We start from the raw sequence: 23,568 nt of genomic DNA, 5'->3' as shown, positions 1-23,568 counted from the left end.
CAAGACAGTATGAGATGAAAAACACCAGTGAATCAATGTATATGTATTTATCCTAAACATCTACTACAAACAAGAAACTGTTGGAAATACAAAGAAACATAGACTTGGTCCCCACCTAACTGATGCATAATCTCAGGAAACACAACATCTATGCATCTGTGTTAGGTAAGAAAATTTATCTAAAAATACAATTAAACATAATACAAAGTAGAAGGTAATAATATCAAACGTATAGCAATGTTGCCAGAATTTTGAGGAAGGGAAAAGTGTCATTAGTTGAGATATTAGAGGGGTTTCACGCAAAAAGGTAGAATGAGTAAGCTTTAGGTAAGAGGTGGGGAAAGGAAAGGACATTCTTACAACTCTTTGAAGGCAAAGATTGCTTTAATAAATGCCAGAGAAAGAACTAGTATGTACCTGCACTGTACATTTGAAGTGGATGTACCTTGTATATGTAATTTATGCCTTGGTTAGGTCAATTTTTAAAATTTCAACAAGTATCAAGGATGGTCCCTTTACTGATGATTCCTTTATCATGCTCCCATACTTTTACGATCAAATACATTCAAAAGCCAAGCTGCCATAATTATTTACCCAATGCCTTTTAAAAAGCTAATGTTCTCTCTCCCTCTAGTTTGCCTAAGCACATCTATCTTGCACATCACTGCCAAAATAATCTTCCAAAAGAACCTTTCTGAATTAGGTCTACCTCTACAGACTTTGGAATCTTACCCACAGCCTTTCCTCCAAAAAAAACAATCAAGATGGACTTTAAGGTTCTCTACAATTTGAGCTCAATCTACCATGCTGGTCTTATTTTTCACTACTCTTAATACATAGATATACATCCTTTTTCAAATATTTTTTCTATAGAGGTACTATTTTTCTAAATATACTTTGTCTATTTTCAGTTTCTATACCTGTCCTCAAGGTATTCCCTCCAAATGATATATTCTTGCCTTTCACCTTAATCCTACCTACAACTCAAAATCTACCTCAAATGTTTACCTTAAGCATCAACTCTTTTCTGAAAGCCCTTCAGGTATGATCTCTCCATTCTCTAAACTTTCACCAAAATCTGATTGTCCGTGAAAACTAAAAACATTTTTCTTTATGACATTCATAAGAGAATACTAGTCCTTGAGGAGTTCCCCTGATCTATATCCATAGATACATAACAGACTAAAATTTATACAGGACAATATAAAAGGACATGCTTAGTATACATTTTCATTCAAAAATTACTTAACAAAAGAATGATTATTCACATATTGTAAATATCCCAAAAGACATTCATATGTTAAGACTACAAAAATAAGAAGGTAATCTTAATGGATTTTTAAAAAAATGAATTTTACCTTTTCAGTTGTAAGAGGTTTTGTGGGCTTTTCTGGCTCCTTTTCTTTCTTTTTCTCTTCCTTTTTTTTTTCCTTTTCTTTCTAAAACACAGACCATAGTTTTGATAAGTTTACTTTGTAAAAAATGTCCACTCTTACCACATTTTTATTTTATTAGTTTGAGTAATTATTTGAGGGAGTGTTCAGTGATGACAATATCCAGTGATACTGAAATACAAAAGTAATCAGCAAATTCATATTGTCATTGAACTTACAGGTTGGTAACACAACAAAGAATATCTTTTCTTTAAAAAATTTAAGACAGGTGAAACGACTTGGAACTTCTTTGAAATTTTAGAACTCATTTTAAACAAATGAGACCTCTACTCAATAAATTCTCACTGTATCTTTACATCAGGTTAGGCTTCCTAATAGCAACCACAATGTTGAGATTTGAATAAGAAGAAAAAGTAAACTGACTGCTAAAAGAGAATTCCTTATCACACAGATGAAGACAGATTACAACATGTGAACATGAGGCAAAAAGGGGAAAAAATGCCTTAATTTTTAAAAATATCACAAAACAGGGGGCACCTGTGTGGCTCAGTTCGTTAAGCACCAATTCTTGATTTCAGCTAGGTCAAGATCTCATGGGTCATATGATCAAGCCCCATGCTCAGCCAGAAGTCTGCCTGAATATTCTCTCCATCTGCCCCCTCCCACCACTTGCACGCTCTCCCTCTCTTTTTAATAAATAAATAAATCTTAAAAATACCACAAAACATGCTTAGTGTACTACATAATGCTGTGATTTTTAAAAGAACAAATATAGTAATTTCCTCATAAAAAATGTTAAGGATATGCCTAGTATCAAAGCAAACTGATTAGTGGATTTAATCCAATCCAATCTAGGTAAACTGTATTGGTACTATGATGTCCAAAATTTGCATTTCCAAGAAAAATAAAGCAGAGTATAACATTAAAAACTTAAGGGCCACAAACATGCCCAAAAAGAAAAATGAAATAAAAGATTAAACCATGAGCATTTATAAGACATTTAAGGTAAGAGATACCTAGAAACCTAGAAGTGAATCACTACTACAAATGAGTATTAATTAGTACCTTAGTTTCCTAGCAGCAAATGGGAAAAGATAAACTGATGAACCTAGGAAAGGCAGAATAATAAACACACAAAACTTAGTCAAAATGCCTATGGGTTTGTTTGTACCTGTGTCTTTCAATGGTATTTGACACAACCTCTCTCAACAGTAAATAATTATTTATAATTGAGAAAAGACAACACCGGCAATTCCGAGGCTATAACATAAGGCATAAAATAAAAGTTCCTATGGGCGAAACACTGTGATAATCACCTTCCTTTCTAATTTAATTTATACAATAAGTGTCTGAAAAAAATGTCATCATAGTCATTCTACAAATGAAGGGGAAAAAAAAAACTTAGGAAAGCAAGGAAGAAAGCCACACACCTTATCAGTGGGAGGACGGAGGGAAGACAGACCCAAACTCTCAAGTCACTACTCATTGTCATCCAGTGCAGCACTGGTATTTATTACTATTCTTTCATACAACAATGGTTAATATTTACTGAACCCTTACTATGCGCAAGATACTGTCTTTACTCACCGAATCTTTAAACTTTATAAGTAACCTTATCCCATTTACTAAGTGAAGAATATATGAAATCTGCACCTCTACCTCTGAAACCAATAAATAATACATTATATGTTAATTAAATTTAAAAAAATTAAAAAACAAACCCAAAGCTAATATAAAAAATGAAATGTGCACAAATCCTTTATATACTATGAAATGTTTTCTAGATATTATTAATCAACTTTGGTGAGGAAGGCAATGTGATTAAACATTCTCACTAATACATTGGGGATGAACTGTTCTACACCCTCAAAGAACTATTAATTTCTCAAGGAAGGCACTATCCTGAGAGCAGAGAAGCTTGTCTTTCTAATCACTATGACTGGTAGGCAAATATAACATCAGCAAAAATGAATTAGATTATATAGCTGGATTTAAAAAAGAGAGAGCACAATTTGGTGCTCTTCACTACTGGAATGTCAGCTGCTAAAATATGGCTGTCATTTAATCTGATTATGGCAGGGGTATTATGACACAAGCTTTGAAGTAACATTAAAAACATGGGCTCTAAATTCAGGTCATCTAGTTTGATCCACAGATGACTACCATCTCTAGAATCAAAAGCTGCTAAGAGATTAGAATACTGTGAGAACCTAATTTGTTTGAAACTATTTTCTCAGCAAGAACAAAATATAGCTGTGATTGGTACTGTAAAATAGTTCCGGAAACTTGGTTGCTTTATGTACAAATGATATAGTGAAACAGACCTTCTGTATAAAAAAACAAAAAACAGGGGTGTCTGGGTAGCTCAGTGGGTTAAGGCCTCTGCCTTCAGCTCAGGTCATGATCCCAGGGTCCTGGGATCGAGCCCCGCATCAGGCTCTCTGCTCAGCGGGAAGCCAGCTTCTTCCTCTCTCTCTCTGCCTCTCTGCCTACTTGTGATCTCTGTCAAAAACAAAACAAAACAAAAACAAACAAACAAACAAAAAACACCAAAAAACAAAAAACAAAAAAACCCAAAACCGGAATAAATGTCAAATTTCTGTAAGATAGAGAAAAACGTGTTTTGGGTTCATTATACTCAAACTATACTTGAGTGATGTGATTAAAGGTCTTCAAAAAATTTTCATTATGTACTCCTACCTTAAAAAGTTGTGAGTATATATACTCTATCATGCATATGTATTTCTTTATAAAGTATATATAACACTATATTTATGCACATTATAAAACATGTATAATAGAAATTTTGAAAGGATTACATTAAAAAAGCACATATAGACACCATAAATGAACTACCTCAGAGTTCTAATATTTGATGCTAAAGACATCAGACTTTGGAGACAACTGAATTAGATCAATGCCTTTCTTTTAAAACACTGAAGTATAATTTACACGTAACACATAATTTCAGGTATACAAAATGATTCAATACTTATATAACACTGCAAAATGATCACCATCATAAGTGTAGTTTCCTCCTGTCACCATACAAAGTTTTTAAAGTGAAATACAGTACGGTAGCTCTAGTCACCATGCTATAAATTACCACACATAACCAATAAGACCAACAGTAGGGAGCTTACTGCCTATGTTTTTTTCTAGTAGTTCTATGACTTTAAATCTTGCCTTCAAGTCTTCAACCCATACTGAGTTTATTTTTGTATATAGAATAAGATACTGGTCCAGTTTTCCCAAACCATCTATTGAAGAGACTGTCCTTTCTCCACTGTACATTCTCGCCTCCTCTGGCATAAATTAACTGACCATATACATGTGGGCTTAATTCTATGCTCTCTATTCTGTTGGAGTAATCTATGTATCTATTTTTATGCCAATACCATACTGTCTTGATTACCATACCTTTGTAATATAGTTTGAAATCAAGGAATGGGATGCCTTCAGCTTTGTTCTTTCTCAAGATCACTTTGGCTATTCAGGATCTTTCGTGGTTCCATATAAATTTTAGAGACGTTTGTTCTATTTCTGTGAAAAATGTGACTGGGATTTTGATAACAATTGCACTGAATCTACAAACTGCTTTGAGTAATAAATTTTAACAGAATTATTCCAATCAATGAACATATAATAATTTCCATTTATTTGCGTCTTGTTTCATTCATCAGTATCTTGTACTCTACAGTGTAGACGTCTTCCACCTCCTTGGCTAAACTTCTACTTAGGTATTTTATGCTTTTTGATGTGATTGTAAATGAGACTGTTTTCTTAATTTCTCTTTCTAACCATCTATTGCTAGTGTATAGAGACAACAGATTTTTGTATACTGATTTTGCATCCTGCAACTTTACTGAAGTCGTTTCTTAGTTCTCACAGCTTTTTTTTAAAAAAAGATTTTATTTATTCATTTTAGAGAGCAAGAACATGCGTGTGCACATATGTATGCAGGCAGAGTTGGGGAGAGGGAGAGGGAAAGAGAGAATCCCAAGCAGACCCTGTGCTGAACACAGAGCCTGACAGGGAGCTTGATCCCAGGACCCTGAGATCATGACCTAAGCTGAAATCAAGAGTTGGGCACTCAACCAGCTGAGCCACCCAGTTGCCCCTAAGATGTTTTCCTTTATAGCAGAACTTAGAGCCTTGAAAATTCATTGTCACTGTTTTGCAAATCTGTTTGGTCCTTGGTACCCTTTTTCTCATGTGGACTTTGGGGCTAGTGTTGTACAAAGAACATTATCCATTCCATTTCCCACCTCTGACAGCTAAGGAAACAAGTTCCCAGAGAGAAATTTGTGAGAGTCCTGGTGTCATCAGACATGGGACTAGACTGAAAGCCTGTCCAGTTCTCTTTCCACTAGGCTTTTTCCATGCCATTTGTTATTCTCACAGCTTTTTGGTGGAGTCTTCAGGGACTTCTCTATATAAAATCATGTTGTCCACAAAGTAACGATTTTGCTTCTTTCTAATTTGGAAGCATCTTTATCTTTTTCCCGCCTAACTAGTCCAGCTAGAATTTCCAATACTATGCTGAATAGAAGTGATGAGAGTGGGCATCCTTGTCTTGTTCCTGACCTTAGAGGAAAAGCTTTTAGCTTTTCATTGCTGAGCATGATGTTAGCTGTGGGGTTTGTCATATATGACCTTTATTATGTTGAGGTACATTTCTTTCATTCTTGCTTTGATGAGTTTTTATCATAAAGGATTTTGAACTTTGTCAAAGGCTTTTTTTTTGCATCTGTTGAGATTATCGTGATTTTTATCCTTAATTTGTTAATACTGTAGATTGCGTTGATTGATTTGCAAAGGTTCAGCCCTCCTCACATCCCTTCAATAAATCCCATTTGGTCATGGTGTGTGTTGAGGATCTTTTTCATCTATGCTCATCAGGGATATTGACTTGTAGTTTTCTTTTTTTTTTTTTTAATTGTGTTATGTTAGTCACCATATAATACATCACTAGTTTTTAATGTAGTGTTCCAAGATTCATTGTTTATGTATAACACCCAGCGCTCCATGCAATACCACCATCAGGCTCACCCATCCCCTCACCTCCCTCCCCTCTAAAACCCTCAGCTTGTTTCTCAGAGTCCACAGTCTCTCATGCTTTGTCTCCCCCTCTGATTTCCAACCCCTGCACTTTCCCTTTCCTTCTCCTAATGCTCTCCATGTTATTCCTTATGTTCCAAAAGTAAGTGAAACCATATAATTGACTTTCTCTGCTTGACTTACTTCACTCAGCATAATCTCCTCCAGTCCCATCCATGTTGATACAAAAGTTGGGTATTTATCCTTTCTGATGGCTGAGTAATATTCCATGGTATATATGCACCACATCTTCTTTATCCATTCGTCTGTTGAAGGGCATCTCGGCTCTTTCCAGTTTGGCTATTGTGGACATTGCTGCTATGAACATTGGGGTACATATGGCCCTTCTTTTCACTACATCTGTATGTTTGGGGTAAATACCTAGTAGTGCAATGCCAGGTCATAGGGTAGCTCTATTTTTAATTTTTTTCAGGAATCTCCACATTGTTTTACAAAGTGGCTGCATCAACTTGCATCTCCACCAACAGTATAAGAGGGTTCCCTTTTCTCCACATCCTCTCCAACATTTGTTGCCTTGTTAATTTTTGCCATTCTAACTGGTAAGGTGGTATCTCAATATGGTTTTGATTTGAATTTCCCTGATGGCTAATGATGATGAACATTTTTTCATGTGTCTGCTAGCCATTTGTATCTCTTCTTTGGAGAAGTGTCTTCTGCCCATTTTTTGACTTGATTATCTGTTCTTTGAGGGTGTTAACTTTTACATATTTTACACCTAACAGACTGAGTCTTCCAGGTGCCCCTACTCTGATTCTTTTTTATATTTCTATCTTTTCAATGAATTTCTCAGTGAGTTCATCCATTTTTCTCTCCAGTTTAGTGATCATCTTTATGACTATTATTTTGAACCCTTTATCAGGTAGATTGCTTAACTCCTTTTAGTTTAGTTCTTTTCCTGAAATTTGGTCTTATTCTTTCACTCAGAACACATTCTTCTGTCTCACTGGTTTGTCTGACTGCTTTTATACATTAAGTAGGTCAGCTACATCTCCCTGTCTTGAAGGTAGTGGCGTTATGAAGAAAGTATCTTTTGGGGCCCAGAAATGCAAGCTCCCTGGTCACTAGAAATAAGTAGTCCTCTGTATGGGCTGCATACTGCTGTGCCCTCCTGCTGTGACTGGGCCAATAGTGTCAGGGGCATGCTGGTGGGTGGGGCTGGCTCCAAGGCCTGGCTGTTATTACTGTGGGCACACTGCAAGGATGGAGCTGGCCTCAGCCCAAATGGTGAAGAGGCCTGGCTATGGTTGCTGCAGACATGCTGGTGGGGGCAGTTGGCCACCAGAATGGCTGGCTGCAAGGCCTAGCCACAACTGTTGCAGGCATGCTGGTATGCAGGGCTGGCCCCCATTTCATGGGGCACGAGTCACTTTGGAGTAGTGTCTGTCCCAGCCAAGGCTTCCCATTGGGTGGGGGAGGTGGGTAGAAGTTGCTTTGGGTGGGGCACTGGTCCCGACAGAGGTTGCCTGCCAGGTTGTGGTGGGACAGGAGCCACTTTGAAGGGTGCCTGCAGGGGTAGGCTAGTCTGCAGGGGAACATGAAACAGGGTGAATGGTTGCTAGTGAGGCTGATGGGAAGGGTGTCAGAAAAAGCGTCTGCCAGAACTGGGTCAGCTAAAGGAGGGCAAAAAAGTGGTACCCTCCAGTACTGTGTTCCCTGGAGAGAGTTCCTACAGATCCCTGCCCCTCTGGCACACACCCTAATATTAGTCAATCTCCTTCGTGCATGTTCCAGGCACTTTTCCAACTGCTACCACTGTTCTGGGTCTCCAAGCAAGTGAAACTGGTCATGGGCCCTTTAAATGCAGGATCTTCATTCCCTCTAGGTGTCTTGCCCTCATAGAGTTAAGCTCCATTGATGTGCAAAGCCAGATGTTACAGAGGCTTTAACTTCCCAGTGCGGATACCCCCAGGGCAAGGGGAGCCCAATATGGGGCTTGAATCCCCCTCACTTCTCAGGGAGGACCTCTATACCTTGATATTTCTCCCACTTATGCTTTACTGTGCTTGGGGTTCATTTCCCAATCTGACCATGTCTCTGCCCCTCCTATTCTTCTTGACATCGCTTTTTTATTTTTTATTTTTATTTTTATTTTTTTTTGACATTGCTTTTTTTTTTTTAATTAACATACAATATATTATTTGCTTCAGGGGTACAGGTCTGTGAATCATCAGTCTTACACAATTCACAGCACTCACCACAGCACATACCTTCCCCAATGTCCATAACCCTGCCACCCTATCCCTCCCCCGCCACCCCCCCAGCAATCCTCAGTTTGTTTCCTAAGATTAAGAGTCTCTTATGGTTTGTCTCCCTCCTCGGTCCCATCTTGTTTCATTTTTTTCCCTACCTAACCCCCACCAACCACCGCCCCCTCCCGGCCTCTCAAATTCCTCATATCAGAGAGATATGATAATTGTCTTTCTCTGATTAACTTATTTCTCTTAGCATAATACCCTCTAGTTCTATCCACGTCATTGCAAATGGCAAGATTTCATTTTTTGATAGCTGCATAGTATTACATTGTGTGTGTGTGTGTGTGTGTGTGTGTGTGTGAGACATCTTCTTTATCCATTCATCTGCTGATGGACATCTAGGTTCTTTCCATACTTTGACAATGCTTTTTAAAATATCTTTAGCTGTTAAATATCTAAGAGCTGTTCTGCTAGTCTTCAGGTTCTTCTCAGAGAGTTGCTTTACATGTAGTTCCAGCCTTGGTATATCCATGGGAGGTGAGCTCAGGATCTTCCTATTCCACCATCTTCCCATGAGTCTTATCTTTAGCTTTTAACATTTTAATTATAGGATGTGTTGGCATGGATCTCTTTGGGTTCACCTTTTATTTGGAACTCCCTGGGATTCCTGGATCTGTGTGACTATTTCCCTCCCCAGGTTAGGAAAGTTTTTATCCATTATTTCTTCAAATAAGTTTTTGTCCCTTCTGCTCTCCCTCTTCTGCAGCTCCTATAATATGACTGTCATTCAGCTGTGAATGTTACTGATGTTGTCCCATAGGTCTCTTAGGTTATCTTTGTTTTAAAAAAAACTCCCCCCCCTCCTCCCCGCTGCTGTTTGGGTTAGTTCCACTGCCCTGTGTGCCAGGTCACTGATCTGTTCTTCTGCTTCATCTTGTTTATTACTGATTCTCTCTAGCATATTTTTCTAGTTCAGTCATTGTATTCTCCAGCTCTGTGACTTCCATTTGATATTTTCTTATATTTTCTATCTCTGTTGAAATTGTCTTCATCCATTCTTCTCCCAAGATCAATGAACATCTTTATGACTATTACTTTGAATTCTTTATCAGGTAAATTACTTATTTCCATTAAGGTTTTTCCCTCTAGAATGTTACCTTATTCTTTCATTTGGATCATATTTCTGTCTCCTCATTTTGCCTAATTCTCTGTTTATTTCTGTGTATTAGGCAAAATAGTGATCTCTCCTAGTACTGAAGGAATGGCCAGAGGAAGACTGAGAGTTTGTTTCATTCAGTCAACTGTCTGTGTAGTGTCCTGGAGGTAGCAGCCTGCCACAATTGCCTCCAACTGTTTCAGTCCCAAGAGGCCCAGAAATGCAAGGCCCACTATCCACCAGAGCCAGACATAAAAGCCCTATGTGAAATACTTGCATTTCCTGGCTTTAGTAGAGTCAGAGGGGAGCACCAGCCCAGGAAGAGCCAGCCCATCCAGTTTGGCAGTGTGGGACTATGGGGATGCAGAGAAGCAAGGCAAGCAGCACTAGCAAGGTAGAAGTAGTACAAAAATGGTGTCTCCTAGCACCTGTCTTCTGAGAGAAATCCAACTGACCCCTGTCCCTCTGGCAGACACTTTAAACTCAGACAATTAATCTCCTTTACATGTAGTCTATAAGATTTTTAACTTGCTCCTTTTGTACTAGGTTGCAGGACAAGTTAGTCACGTTCATATGCCCTTTAAGAGTAGAGTCTTACCTTCCTACAGCTTTCTGGGTATCCTTGACATGAAACCCACTGACGTCCAAAGCCAATTGTTTTGGGGGCTCATTTCTCCAGTGCAGGTCCCAAGGGTTGGGGTGCCTAACGTGGCTTGCTCCTCAGAGATAAGCTCCGTATTTGTACGATCACTCTCACTGGTGGATCTCAGCACCAGACATGGGTTTGGTGAGTGCATGTCTCTGCTCACCTACCTATCTCAATGTGTTCTTTTTGTCCTTTGTTGTGAAGGAGGTGTTCAGCTAGTCTTCACATCTTTTGTAGAAAAATACTGTTCTATGTGTAGTTATAGATTTGGTTTGTCCATGGGAGAAGGGCAGCTTTGGGTCTTTCTATGCCACCATCTTGAATAATCAATGTCCACTCCTTTCTAAGACTTGCGGGCAAGAATCACACAGTACAAAAGTGTGTTAAGGGTTTCCACCCTTTTTCTCACAGGAAAGCAGAGTTCCAGAGCAAATTTTGAAAAGGAAAACTTTGCCTTTGACATTCTTCCACTTTCTCACAGTAACATCCACACTCCTAGAATGCTTCTTTCCTGGGCCTGTGTGCTGACCTAAGATACCTACAACATTCTAACCATGTACTTCATGCTCCATAACTGTCCCCTACAGACTCCTCATAAAGACCCTTTGCTCTGCTAACTCTTAAGTTCAATGTATCCAGGTTTCCATTCTCATGACTTTCTCCTTATCACTCAACACAATTCCCCTAGGCTGCCTTGTAATCTCAATTCTTCTTTCAATCCCTCTCTCTCAAACTGCCCCCCAACAGCCCCCAGCCTGGATCTGTCCTCTGGGCTATACACATGTAATATCCAACCACCTACTAGATATCTGGATGTCCCACAGTCATAGTCAACTTTTAATTCATCCCTCCCTGCCTTCCTTTATTCTCCTCAAACCTGTTCCTCACCATCAGCCTGTACCCTTTTCTCCCAGGATAGCTCCATCTGTACTGAGATGCTCAAGCCAGACACTGGAAGTCATCAACATGTCCCAAACCACTGTCACAATCCACTGATTACTAAATCCCACAGATTCAGTCTTCTCAAAATCTCTTCAAACAACACTCTCCTTTTTATCGCTCTGCTTCCATTTTAACAATTGCTCCCATCATGTTAGTCATGGATTAAAGCAACAGGTTCTGAAACTTTTTAACGCCCATCAGTATGTAAATTATTGTCCACAGAGATAGGAAGCCATGTGACAACAAGAAAATCAGATCTTGTTATCCTTCTTACCCTTAAAAACTCATCATTAAAAGTACCAGGTCCTTCAGAGTAAAGACCAAAATCCTTCAGAAGGCTCAGAAATAGGCTGTCCTCTCACTTCTCTTCTGATGTTCTAGTCATCTCATCCACTTGCAAATACCCAAATAATCCACTTTGCCCACAGGTTTCTTTGGTTTTTTGTTTATTTGTTTGTTTCACAAGCTGCTTTCTCTGCTTAGACTACATCTTCATCCTTATAGCTAATATTTATTACGAATTTAAGATATACTGGGGTGCCTGGGTGGCTCAGTTGGTTAAGTGTCCGACTCATGATTTCTGCTTAGGTCATGATCTCAGTCAGGGACACAAGATCAAGCCCAGTGTTGGGTTTTGCTTGGGATTCTCTCTCTCTCTCCCTCTGCCCCTCTCCCACTCCCCACTCATGAGTATGCTCTCTTAAAAAAAAAAAAAATTAAGATGTATCAAAAGCATGCCTTCTATATTAAATACCAGCACAATGAGTAAATGTCAATCACAGCACACACTGTATGGCATTAGAAACCTCTGCAGAGTTATCTGTTTTCCTCCATTACGAACCACTGTCATTCTCTCTAACCACCCCTATCACAAACACATTCTAGTGACTATAACTGATAATTCTATATTCATAAATCTTTATTATGTGTATCTGTATGACTGCTACTATTGCTTGACATTAATTTTCTTTAAATGCTTATAACAACAAAATCTTCTTAAGAAAACATATCAAAGACTTTTCTAATATATCAAAGAATTCAATAGGAACTATAAAACAATTCCTGTAAATATAAACTAGTAAAGGAAACAACAACAGAAAATTGCTTCTTAAATGTTAAGATATATCTATAGTACCAATAAATCCATCTTCTGAAACTAAACAGATCAAAGCCCTTTAATCCTACTTGAAGCATAGGAAAATGTTTTTTAGACTGCTATATTTAATATATTTAATACTAGAGACGATTCAAATTACACCATTCCCAAATTACAGCACACTGTAAGAGAAGTTCATTTACCACTGAACACTACATTATGTAGCTGTATAGAACACTACCATACCTCCAATTTGTTTTTCTCAACAGCAGCTTGTAGAGAAGGAGAGGATACCAAAGGCTGAAGAGGAGCATCAGAGGAAGAAATCTGTGGAATGCAGATGAAAAGTCAGAAGAAGAAAGAGAAAAGGTGATAATCAGAACTGACAGGCACAGGAAAAAACCAAAACCCATATATTTCTGAGATATAAAAGCCCTTAGAAGTATGTTAGCTAAAAAAAATAATATATCAAGTGGAGAGCACTGCTTTTTTTAAATTCCCACATGCAATTTCTGAAAATAAAAGTATTTATTACAGAATAGTGTGTGATTTAAAATAGGATTCACTATGATATAAAATTTAAAATGTACTCAGATAAGATCATCCCAAAAGAATCTGAAAAATAAGCTTCTTGTATCGTAGAATTTTACTCAATGTTACTACTGAAATACTAATGCTCTAAAGCATGAAGACACATTGTTTCAAGTAGCAGGAGAGCATAAATGAATTTTTGTTTTTACTTGTATTAACTATTTTAAGAATGGAAAATAAAACTGTGCTGAAATAGTAAAAAGTCAAGTAAGTTTTAATCAGCTGTTTAAGAAAGACAAAAAGAAGTCTGGGAAGAAGGAGTGGGTTAATGCAATACAAAACTGAGCAGCAGGACTTAGCAAAAAGCAATACATACACTTCCTTAAGATCAGTATGTACAAACACCATTTCCAGTGCGGTATTTGTTGAATTACCCCAAAGCATTATGCGACAGTTATATATGCACCAGAGGCAATTTATACATGAAAATGGATTTCATCTAAAAACCTTTTCACACATCTTCCTACCCAATTTCTACATGCATAGTTGATCACTCTAATGGAAGCATTATCTTCCTGCTCTCTTTACTGCCAAAATATAACTGAAAAATGTTTACAAAATGCATAGTACATCTTTGGAGCCATAAAATTGACATCTGTATATACTGCCCTATCATATCAAGAGTGCCTCTAAGGAACTGTTTAAAATAAAAGGTGCTATTATACAAAGGTCAAATGTACGTGATGTCAAAATAACATTGCGAGGTAAGTCCTCATTTAATCTGCTTGTTACTAAGTTAGTTATGGTTTTAATTCTTGAATCACAACCCAAGATCATAAACTTTAGGGTGTTGTGTGTGTGTGTGTTTTTTAAGCTTCAACACTGCTTGTTGGCTCTGTTATAATTGTGAAAATTAGCCATTAATTGACCACTAATGGAAGTCACACATGGAAGAGAAGATTTTAAAAGAAAAACTGCACCTTAAACCCTGGCTTCAAAGTTGCTTTATTCTACTGGACACTTACTTGCTAAAGATCTTTAATTGCCACTTTATGAAGAAAATAAGAGACAAAGAAGCACACAAATTCACTTAAGATGATAACCTGTATCATAAAGACCTCTTTGCCCAAGCTCATGTTAATAGCTGAACATAAAATATAAATGAGAAATGGGTATATCAAGCATGCAGAGGGTTACCAACTCATGATAGTTCACTGTAAAAGTGTTTATTCTCCTTCTAACTGATTCGGCCAGCTTTAAAACTCAGAAGCAGCAATATAAAATTATTTAATAAGTAACAATAATTTAATAAAGCATTTTAATGCTCCCTTCCAAAAAAGTGTTAATACTATGTTTCAGCTAGAAAGAAACACAGAGGGTTGTTCAGTAGGAAAGACACTTTAAAAATCAACAGACAAATTAACAGGTGAACAAATTAACAAATTGTTGTATACCATAAAATGAACAATTACCTGCCAATACAAAAGAGACTGTCTTAATAGTACTCACAAAAATAGGGATGAATTTCAGAAATATGCTAAAAGAAAGAAGCCAGACACCAAAGAGTACAAAAGCACAAAGGAACCTTTTGGAGCAAAGGAAAGATTCTATATGCCCTCTGTGATGGCTACACAGGGTTATTTTTCAATGAACTATGGGTTGGGGATGGGGGATGAATATTAAGAAGCACTTGTGAAGAGCACTGAGTGTTGTTTGTACATGATCAACCACTGAATTCTACCTCTGAAACCAATATTGCACTGTGTTGACTAACTAGAATTTAAATAAAACTTTGAGGGAAAAGAAAAGTCAATAATTGTATCTTAAATTGTTTTTTATTGTACATAAATTTTATCTTCAATAAAATTCATTTTAAAAAAGTCAATGAGCAGTGTAAGATACATCATATGAGCAAGGAATGAGGAAATAGAAGTCAACATACTGACAATCAGAAGCAAGAAACACCACAGAACAGATAGATGAGGGAGAATTCAAAAAAGCAGGGGAGAAGACAAAATACAGAGGCCAGAAAAACCAGGTGCCCTTGAGTATTCTTTCTCAATCTCTCAGAACCACTTTTCACCATCTTCTCCACTAAGAACTAATAGAAAAATCACCATCATCTGTCACCTGGATTAATCCTTTGGCTTCCTTGCCCTAAGTCTTGCTCTTCTCCAAACTGTAACATTCTCAAATGCAAATCTGATCACTGGATATCCTTAGTTAGAAGCTTTAAACAGTTCATATGTATTACATAAGGACAGAGTCCAAACTCCTTAACCAGGCCACAAGTGTCATCTACTTTATCTCCCTACCCTTTCCTGTCCTACTAAACTACTGTCTAACCATAAACAACTCTCCCTTGGTTCTAGCTCTCTAGTCTGCTTCTCTTGCTTCTGTCTTTGCTTCTGCTGTTTCCTCTGCCTGAAATATCCACACTTTCTATTAGTTCTTACCCATCCTGTAATTTTAAGCTGACACTGCCTCTTCCAGGAAGTATGCCTTCATCACTCCAGTTGGAATTAAGTAGCCACTTGAGATACTCCCAAAGCACCTTCTATAATACATTCTTATTCACACGACATCTTGTAGAGATCCAATTACTTATCAGTATTCTTTGTTCAACTGACTGGAGTTCTCAAAGACAGACACTTTGTATTCTGTTCACTACCTTTAGCACTTGGCACTCAACAAGTCTCAGTAAATACTTCTGAATGTTAGAGCAAAATAAAAAAGGAGGAAAGGAGCATCTCAGAGGAAGAACCAAAAAGAGGCTCAATCTCAGCAATTAGCATTGTCCTTTGTAAGTTCACTGCTTGCTAGCATACTTTTCTGAAATCTCATATAAGTTAGTTACTATCAAATTCATAATTTATTTTGTAACTAGAATTTAACACACCATTTCACTGGATTCTAGTACTTTTAGAGAGAGAGAGAGAGCAGAAAAGACTTTGACCTTAGAAAATTTCACTGGAAATTGGTGGGGTCAGTAAATTCAGCTGTTATGACTGAATGTCCCTCTATTACCTACTGTTCTCCTGCCCAACCCCTCCATCCATGAGAGAATGCACAGTGGGAACCAAGTAAAGATACCCTCTAGGAATAAATGAGTTACAGTCCTTTCAATTATTCTCAAGCCCAGAGGTTCCTCTTTAGGCCACCATCAAAGTAACCTGTATGTGAAGAAACTCCTAAAGCAATACAACTACATAAACTCACCTCTTGCAAAAGAAAAACTGATCAGGCAAAACAGGCTTCCAATTCCCGCCTACCAGGATAAGGTGAATAAACACATTTTGAAATGGTATTACAAAGAAAATATCAGTATGATTATTTGAAGGCCATCAGGCAAAATGTTCTTTTATCTTTTCAGGAAAAGATCACATTATTTTCTGGATCAATTTTTTCTCCATACCACCATTTTCAAAAAAATAATGCTATAATAATACAATCTAGTGTTCTAAAACACTGAAAAACATAAGACCAATAAAAAAGGCCTTATGGATTAATTACTAGCAATACACTGCTTCAAACCCATTTTGGAAACTCTTGGATATGTTTTGTAAGTGGAGATTTTACCACAGCAATTCTCAAATGGCTGTGTCATGAGCTTTCAATATACTGCAAAGCTCAGGTTTTTCAGGAGCCCAGAAATCATCTTAAAAATATGATTTCCAGGGGCACCTGGGTGGTTCAGTCAGTTAAGCATCTGCCATAGGCTCAGGTCATGATCCTGGAGTCCCAGGATGGAGCCATTAGGCTCCCTGCTCAGTGGGGGAGTCTGCTTCTCCTCTGCCCTTCCCCATGCTTGTGCTCTCTTTGGCTTGTACATAACTCGCGTGCGCGCTCTCTCTCTCTCTCTCAAATAAATAAAATCTTAAAAAAATGATTTCCAATGTCAATGTAATTGAAACAAAAGCTGAAAATACATTAATTGAACTAATAAATAAATTGTACAAAAGACACCATCAAATGAATCAGTTCAATGAGGCTTATTAAAAGACTTTAATCAACTAAGTAACCACAGCCACCAAATATGTAGGAGAAGCCTAAATTTTAATATACTAACTTTAAAATCTTTGCATAGGTCACTATCAAATGTAGAAATCTGGAGGAAAACTTTCAAAATATAAGTCCTTTAAATGCCATATCAAGTCACTGGCAGACCATAATTAAAAGGCTGATGAAAATGTGGATGTATGAATCAAACAACTCAAGTCAAAATTGTGCCAATAATCTAAAGTCTTAAAGTTAAGTTTCAATATTCACATTTCTTAATTATCTGCCTGCTTGAAGGCACTTGGCACTGCCACCTTTCCCATCTTCCTTCAATATAATCATTACAATAGCTTATCTTTATTAAGCACTTATGTGCCAGGCACTCTATTAAAAATGCAACATGCTTCATCTTATTTAACTCTTACAACAATACTATGAAATATATACATCATGATCAGCTCTAGTCCACAGAAGAGGAAAATAAAATTGCAATGAAAAGAATTAACAAGGAAAGCCAACTTGAAACTGCTGTTTTATACTAATCCTAACTCACTACCTAATTATTCATCTAAGTTTCTCATCCCTATTAAAGAACATCTAAAATTCATTGCAACTCACATTGTCTTGAAATTACATATCTTAACTAATTATATAATCATCAATTAGCTGTAAACAGAGCTAAATAAAATTACTAGAGCTAAAAAAAATTACTAGTGCTATCTCATTTTTATAGTAATATAACATAGAAACATTGTTTCTAGAATAATTTCTAAGTTGAAATAATGAATTTACTTTTGTTGTATTAAATATCAGTCTTTATACACATACACATATATACAAAACAAGTAAACAGTTTATTGTTTTTAAACCTTTATGTAATATTCAATTTTATAGCAACTGATTATAATTTCATGTGAAATTCAGACTAGAGAATTGAAATCTTTATGTGCTACAAATTCAAGTATGTACTCAAACTGTGTTCAAGAGCTTTCTTCTGAGAAATGAGAAGTGGTAAAGGAAGCAACTAATATGTAAGACAAACTGAAACAAAACAAGCAAGTGCTTATTTTTAAAGTAACTAACTCCCAAAGATTATGAATTGTTTTCCAAGACAAAATTGAGGAAGTCAGGGGATCAGGATTAAATAGTCACAGTTACCTATACATTTGCCCCTCTAGTAGATTTTCTTTTTGTTTCTGATCATTATGATGGCAAATGAATAATGTGACTATGGAAATGTACGTAGCGTAGGAAGAAAGGGGGTGAAACAAGGGAGAAAGAGGAGAGGAAGAGAGTGAGAGAGAGGACAGGGAAGTGGAGAGAAAAGCTGCTGATGGAAAAGAGCAAATACATGGCAGAGTTCAGCCCCATCTACTCAAGAACTGTGAGCTCTTCTAGCAACTCACTTAATCACTGTGCTTGCAATTGTGATTCACTACTGGTTAGGAGGGGAAGGGGAGAGGACAGATTTCTGTATTCAAAATTTTTCAAATTCCCCTATCACTCATTCAGTTAAGGAACAACCAGGAAGGTCAGACTCATTCTGTATCACTGTGGTAAGAGTTCTAAGATGGCCATCACAATTCCCACCCACTGGTATACATACTCTATATAAAGCCCTCCCCTTAAGTATGGGCAGGACTGTGACTATAAGGGTCTCTCTTGACTAGGTTGTTATATGACAAAGGTTAAAAATTTACAAGTGTAATTAAGATCCCAAAATACTTAATAATGGGTTAATCAAATGAGAGACTCTTCAGGGTGTGCCTAGCCTGATCAGGTGAGCCCCTAAAAGGGGATTCCTAAAATAGGAGACGACGTGTGAGAGAAATTCTCCAATGAAGAAATAAGCTGCTATGTTACAAGAGAATGGAGTTAACTGTTAAAGACCTGAGGGTGGCCCCTAGGAACTGAGCGGTCCCAATCTGACAGCAAGAACATAGGACCATAGTCATACAACCATAAGGAAATGAATTCTGACAACAATCAGGCGCTTGGAAGACAATGAGCCTCAGATAAGATCGCATCCCTGGCCAATAATTTCAACCTGGTGATATCCTGAGCTGAGAATTGAGCTAACCCCTGCCCATACTCTTAGTCAACAGAAACTGTAATATAACAAATCCGTTGTCATTTGAAGTCATTAAGTTTCTAGCAATGTTAAATGGCAAGAGAAAATTAATATAATAACGATGCTTTACTCAAAGAAGGGAGAAGTCCTCCATATAATCCCTATTTGCCTTTTGAGACTTACTTCCTCATACACTTATTCCCTCCTCATCATCTACCCATCCTGGAAAGTCCTCTTTCACACTCACTAGACAAGACAGCAACCCAAACAACAAATAATAAATCCGAACTCTCTTTCCTCTTTATCTTACTTTAGCATAGATGAGATAAAATGTCCCTTCAACCTGAAATGTCCTTTCTGCACTATCAACACTCAGCTTACTTTCTCTTTGCTGAAATCCTACATTTCTATTAAGGATAATTTCAAACATACCTCCTTTAATAATTCTCCCTGTGAAAATTAACTAGTGCTACCTAAATTCTGTGTTCCCATTGCACTTTTATTCTTCTAACAGTTACTACAGTGTGCTTTAGAATACAACTCAGTGTACATGTACATTACACTGGATAATGTTTGAGATGAGAGGAAGCTAAGACTGTACAAAGACTGTATCACATCTGGGGCATCTGGGTGGTTCAGTTGGTTAAGTGTCTGACTCTTGGTTTTGGCTCAGGTCATGATCTCTGGGTCGGGGATCAAGCCCCAAGGGCAGGCTCCCCCACTCAGCACAGAATCTGCTGCCTTCCCCTCTCCTTTTGCCTCTACCCCTCTCACGTACTAGCAGGCACATGCTCTCGCGCACTCTCTCTCTGAAATAAATCTTTTTTAAAAAAATTCTACATTTCAATTTCAGTGCCTTGTAGGTATATATTCAATGTTTGCTTGTTCCATAACTAAATGAACAAATAAAGGAAGAAACAATCCAAGGGAACTTCAACAGCCAATATCTGAATTTTATATATAGTTTCAAAATGAGAGGCTAACACAGATCTTAGGGGTGAGGAAGAGAAGTACTGAGGGTTGGTATTAATAAGTGTTGATATATTATGCCCACATTTGTGCCCAGCACCATGCAGTTACTTTAAAAGATACAAAAGAAATGAATTTTTTTTTTTTTTTTTTTTTTTGTTTAAGGCTACAAAACAGTACAAACTGTAGTACCAAAACATTTCTACTTGGAAATATATTTTCCTTTGTTTTTGTTTTATCTAAACTTCGCTTTTCCCCTTTAAGTTTCCTCCCTTAATTCACACTTACAGTACTACACCACACTCAAAATCATATAGCCAGACCACAAGGTTCCTCCACAAGCAGCACATACAAACCTCCCTGTTTTCTCAGCCGCATCATGTTTATATGACCAGATACCACATTTATTAACAGCTTGCTGAAGGCAGTTTTTACAACTACAAATAAATGCCTGGGTATGAAGGCAGTACCATCCTAGATTCTCATACTCTATATGATGGATTCCTATGGGGCTTAGTTCATGGACTCATTAAACGGCCTGGCAGGCAGGGGGGCAATATCACAGAAAAACAGCCAAACTCTTGGTCACTGTTATCTTGAAGTTTATTGCTTTGTATTTTGCCACAACAATCTGAAATATTTATGTTTCAGAAGGGCAAGAAATTCGTCATTTTTTAAAAGGGTTTAAGAAATTAAATTACTGCCTTATATAGATAAACAGGGTCAGTCTTTAGGTCCTTACTCTTATTTAAAATAAAAAAATAATAAGAGCAGTTATTGTCAACACTAAAAAATACCAGCTAAGAGAAGACAGAAAAACTATAAAAATCAGACACAAAAGCTGTAAAGATAAAGCAATTTGGAGCCATTTAATATCAGGGTAACAGCCATATCAAGCTTAATAGCCATTTCATGACATCATCTTATCAGAGTACAACTAGTATAATCAGTATTCAAACTGTCTCTCCTTAGATACTCCCTTAAATGCACTAGTGCTCCGTAAGCATCTTAGATATACAGTTCTTACACTTTGTCTCAGGTTTATTTTTTTAACCTTGTCTCATCCCCATAAAGAAATTAAATCTCTCTGAAAGCAAAGGTCATGCCCTCTTTGGTTCAGTATACCAGGAGCCTGGGACTGTAACAAGTGACCAGAAACAATCTGAATGACTGTTCAATCTATTACTGAAGACAAAACAAAATATATAAATACATAGTGTAATTCTTAGTGATATGTAAGATTAGTTGTTTACACACTGATAGCCATGAAAGAGGAAAAAATGTTTTAAACTTGCTAGAATATAAATTTTTTAAAAATTATTATTTCGCTTATAAATGGATAGGTGGAATACATCTTCCCTTGGGTTAAATGTGATTTTTGTGAGCTTTTCTAAATCTTCATTATATAAATAATATAAACTCAAGAATACACAATCTTCTACCTTGGTATTTCCATTCTCCGGTGTAAAAAAAATGTAAAAACTTGTAGAATGAATACCTTTATAAACCTTACCAATACTCATCAAATGTTAACACTATGCCATGCTTGTTTTCTCTCTACACAGACAGACATACACATACACTCAGCTGCCAGGTTTCATTGAACCATTTAAAATTATCTCTTATTATTATTCTTTGAAAATGAGTTAGATATCATGACACTTGATCCCTAAATATTTTATCCCAGTACATATCTCTTAATGAATAAAGAAATTCTTTTAACTGAACATAATACTATTATCATATCTCGGGGGGGATTCCATAGCAATAGCTATCTTCCAAAGATAAAACAGTTTTCCTATCTATTACTACATAAAAACAATTTCCAAATTGTTGTCAAGAAGGAAAAAATATATAAATATAATTAAAAACAACAAAAATGTTTAGGATTTTTTAAAAGAGATTTAATGTGAGGGAAGCAAAATGTAAGAGACTATAACTACAGAGAACAAACTGAGGGTTGCTGGAGGGAACAAGGTAGGGGATGGGTTAGATGGGTGATAGGTATTAAGGAGGGCAGTTGTGATGAGCACTGGATGTTGTGTATAAGTGATGTTGTGTGTAAGCACCACTAAATTCTACACCTGAAACCAATACTACACGGTATGCTATGCGAACTAACTAGAATTTAAATAAAAACTTGAAGGGTAAAAAAGGATATATAATGTAAAGCTATATGTTTTTATAAACTATACAAAAATGATTTCTTAAAATTTCATATGAAAATATATTACTTATGTTTTATAGTCAGTCCTTTTCCCCCATAATACTACAAACTAAATTTAATTCTATGGACATTGTAAGTAGCGTTCTCAATACTATCAATTTTTATCAATCTTTTTTTTTTAACATCTTAATTTTATTTTTTTTAGTGTTCCAAGATTCACTGTTCATGCACCACATCCAGCGCTCCATGCAATACATGCCCTCCTTAACACCCACCACCCGGTTCAACCATCCCCCCTATCCCCTCCCTTCCAAAACCCTCAGTTTGTTTCTCATAGTCCACAGTCTCTCATGCTTCGTCTCCCCCTCTGATTTCCCCCAATTCACTTTTCCTTTCCTTCTCCTAACGTCCTCCATGTTATTCCTTATGCTCCACAAGTGAAACCATATGATAATTGACTTTCTCTGCTTGATTTATTTCACTCAGCATAATCTCCTCCAGTCCCATCCATGTTGACACAGAAGTTGAGTATTCATCCTTTCTGATGGCTGCGTAATATTCCATTGTATATATGATTTATCAATCTTTCAAAAGATTTCCTCTCCTGTATCCAAATGCAGCCTAAACTCTATATACAGGGTATCTTTGTTTCAAAATATACATTTTTGACACTTTATACATCTTTAGCAAGACTTTTTCATGACCAGTGTATTATAATATCCTTAGTTTGTTAGTATTTTATCAACTTTTTTAGTATATTGCTTCTCCATATGGACAGAAAAGAAAAACCCAATTTGTATACAAAATGAGATGAAATTATTATCTCCAAATTGCTTGACAGTTTACTTAACCACAAGATTAACTGTTTACAGCTTGGCTTATTAATCTAGGAATCAAAGGCGAAAAACAAAAACAAACCAAAAAATCCAATTGCGATAGTAAAGACAATTAGCTTTAAACTGTATTTAACTGGAATGAGAAAAATTAATCAGAATAAAGCTAAAAAGAAACAGATATAACTGATCACTACAATAAGGTCTCAACTATTAGGTATCAAAATGCTTGATAATAACCAATTACAATGCTATGTCTAAATATACATATGTCCGGACACATCCACTAAAGCCCTTAGGAGACGATAAATTGCCTTGTTTCTTTTTCACTCATTTCCAGAAGTGAGTGAAATAATTTTCTCTTCCCCCTTTCTCAATTAGTGAATTTATCTTCCTGCAAATTTCGTAAATTAATAAATGGCATTTACTCAGAACACATTCTTTTCTGAAT

General features: G+C 36.7%; 1 protein-coding gene across 4 annotated transcripts in view; it reads right to left on the bottom strand.

Annotated features, from left to right (window-relative positions):
- The window catches only part of SMAP1 (small ArfGAP 1), a 155,087-nt gene that overhangs the window by 66,917 nt on the left and 64,602 nt on the right, over positions 1-23,568 (bottom strand). For 2 of the 4 annotated variants that reach the window (XM_080807182.1, XM_080807183.1), the window contains exons 5-6: positions 12,794-12,874; positions 1,359-1,439 (exon numbers count right to left, since the gene is read on the bottom strand). In XM_080807182.1, the coding sequence (XP_080663308.1) occupies positions 1,359-1,439; positions 12,794-12,874 (162 nt within the window). The remainder of the gene's footprint in view (positions 1-1,358; positions 1,440-12,793; positions 12,875-23,568) is intronic. The other 2 variants (XM_080807184.1, XM_080807185.1) reach the window with 1 other exon arrangement.

This window comes from Martes martes (genome assembly GCF_963455335.1).
Source record: "Martes martes genome assembly, chromosome: 6".
Classification (NCBI taxonomy): domain Eukaryota; kingdom Metazoa; phylum Chordata; class Mammalia; order Carnivora; family Mustelidae; genus Martes; species Martes martes.
The sequence above is the reverse complement of the archived record's forward strand: the minus strand, read 5'-3'. Positions and strand labels throughout refer to the sequence as shown.